We start from the raw sequence: 1,119 nt of genomic DNA, 5'->3' as shown, positions 1-1,119 counted from the left end.
GGCCCTCTCGAGCTCCTCTGGCCCGTGGCCCTGCCAGCTCATGCCAGCCGCGGAGGGGGCAGCTGAGTGGGGGCCAGTGTCAGACTCAGAGCCATGCCCACTGTCTGCCTGTGCCCACACGGCTGCACTGGGCACCTCAGAGCAAGTGCTCTGGGAAGGGGGTGAGCCGGGCTGCAGGGCTGTGGTGGGATCCTCGCCTTCCTCGCTGCCAGGCCCTGCTTTGGGGCTGCTCCTGGCCCCTGGGGACACATGGCTGAGGCTGGCGCGGTGGGAGGCATAGGGGGAGGCCCGGCGCAAGCGGTCCAGCGGTATCTGCACCACATCAGAGAAGCTCTCTGTGAGCTGGAATGGGCCTCTGGCTTGCTGCAGCTGCACCTGCAATAGGGGGCCAGGTGACTGGGGGGAGCAGGCAGGGGCACAGACCCAGTGCACCCCCAGCACCCAGTGGTGGGTCTGCAGGAGCGTCCTTGGGGCACAGGCACTGTCCAGCATCCTTCTCTGCTGCTGCTGGTGGTGCCAGGCATCTCCTGGGCAGTGCGGCTGCAACCCAGCAGGGTGGGATGGGGACAGGGTCCTTACCAGTGGGAGGTAGTTGTGGTTGCTGGAGTGCTCACTCTCCGGGCTGAGGGACTGCAGGTGCAGCGCCACCCTGGGCCCCCTGCCCCTGCTCAGGCTAAACCTGTGGGGATACAGGCGAGTTAACAGAAGGGACACACACTTTCCCAAAGGGCAGCTGGATCCCAGCCTGCTGCAGGGAAGGGGCTGGAGCATCAACCCTTCTTATTGTGCTGGACCTGGCAGGGGACACTGGACCTGCAGCACCCAAGAAGCAGCACCGTTCCCCTCTCCCTGCGATGTGCCATTGTTTGGGCCCTTAGATCCCTCTGCCCACAGCCTCACCTGGAGCCAACGATGCTCTCTGTGGATTTCTGGGAGCCCATGGAGGTGGTGGAGGGGCTTGATGGAGGCCCTGAAAGGGGGGAGAGCTGAGCATGAAGGGCCATGATGCACACAGAGCTGCATCCTCCTATCTGGCACCTAGGGTGCACCCCCATCCACCACCATCCAGCCCTTGGCCCCCTCCACCCTGGACTCACCGTTCTGCTTTTCCCAGCCATA

General features: G+C 64.5%; 1 protein-coding gene across 1 annotated transcript in view; it reads right to left on the bottom strand.

Annotated features, from left to right (window-relative positions):
- The window catches only part of LOC104401828 (von Willebrand factor A domain-containing protein 5B2-like), a gene marked incomplete at its 5' end in the record, with an annotated part of 4,618 nt that overhangs the window by 229 nt on the left and 3,270 nt on the right, over positions 1-1,119 (bottom strand). Inside the window, 3 exons of the mRNA XM_010009530.1 lie at positions 4-375; positions 580-679; positions 901-970. Of these exons, the coding sequence (XP_010007832.1) occupies positions 4-375; positions 580-679; positions 901-970 (542 nt within the window). The remainder of the gene's footprint in view (positions 1-3; positions 376-579; positions 680-900; positions 971-1,119) is intronic.

This window comes from Nestor notabilis, unplaced genomic scaffold, assembly GCF_000696875.1.
Source record: "Nestor notabilis isolate BGI_N333 unplaced genomic scaffold, ASM69687v1 scaffold18012, whole genome shotgun sequence".
Lineage (NCBI taxonomy): Eukaryota > Metazoa > Chordata > Aves > Psittaciformes > Psittacidae > Nestor > Nestor notabilis.
Note: the sequence above shows the minus strand (reverse complement) of the source record. Positions and strands in the feature narration are given on the sequence as shown.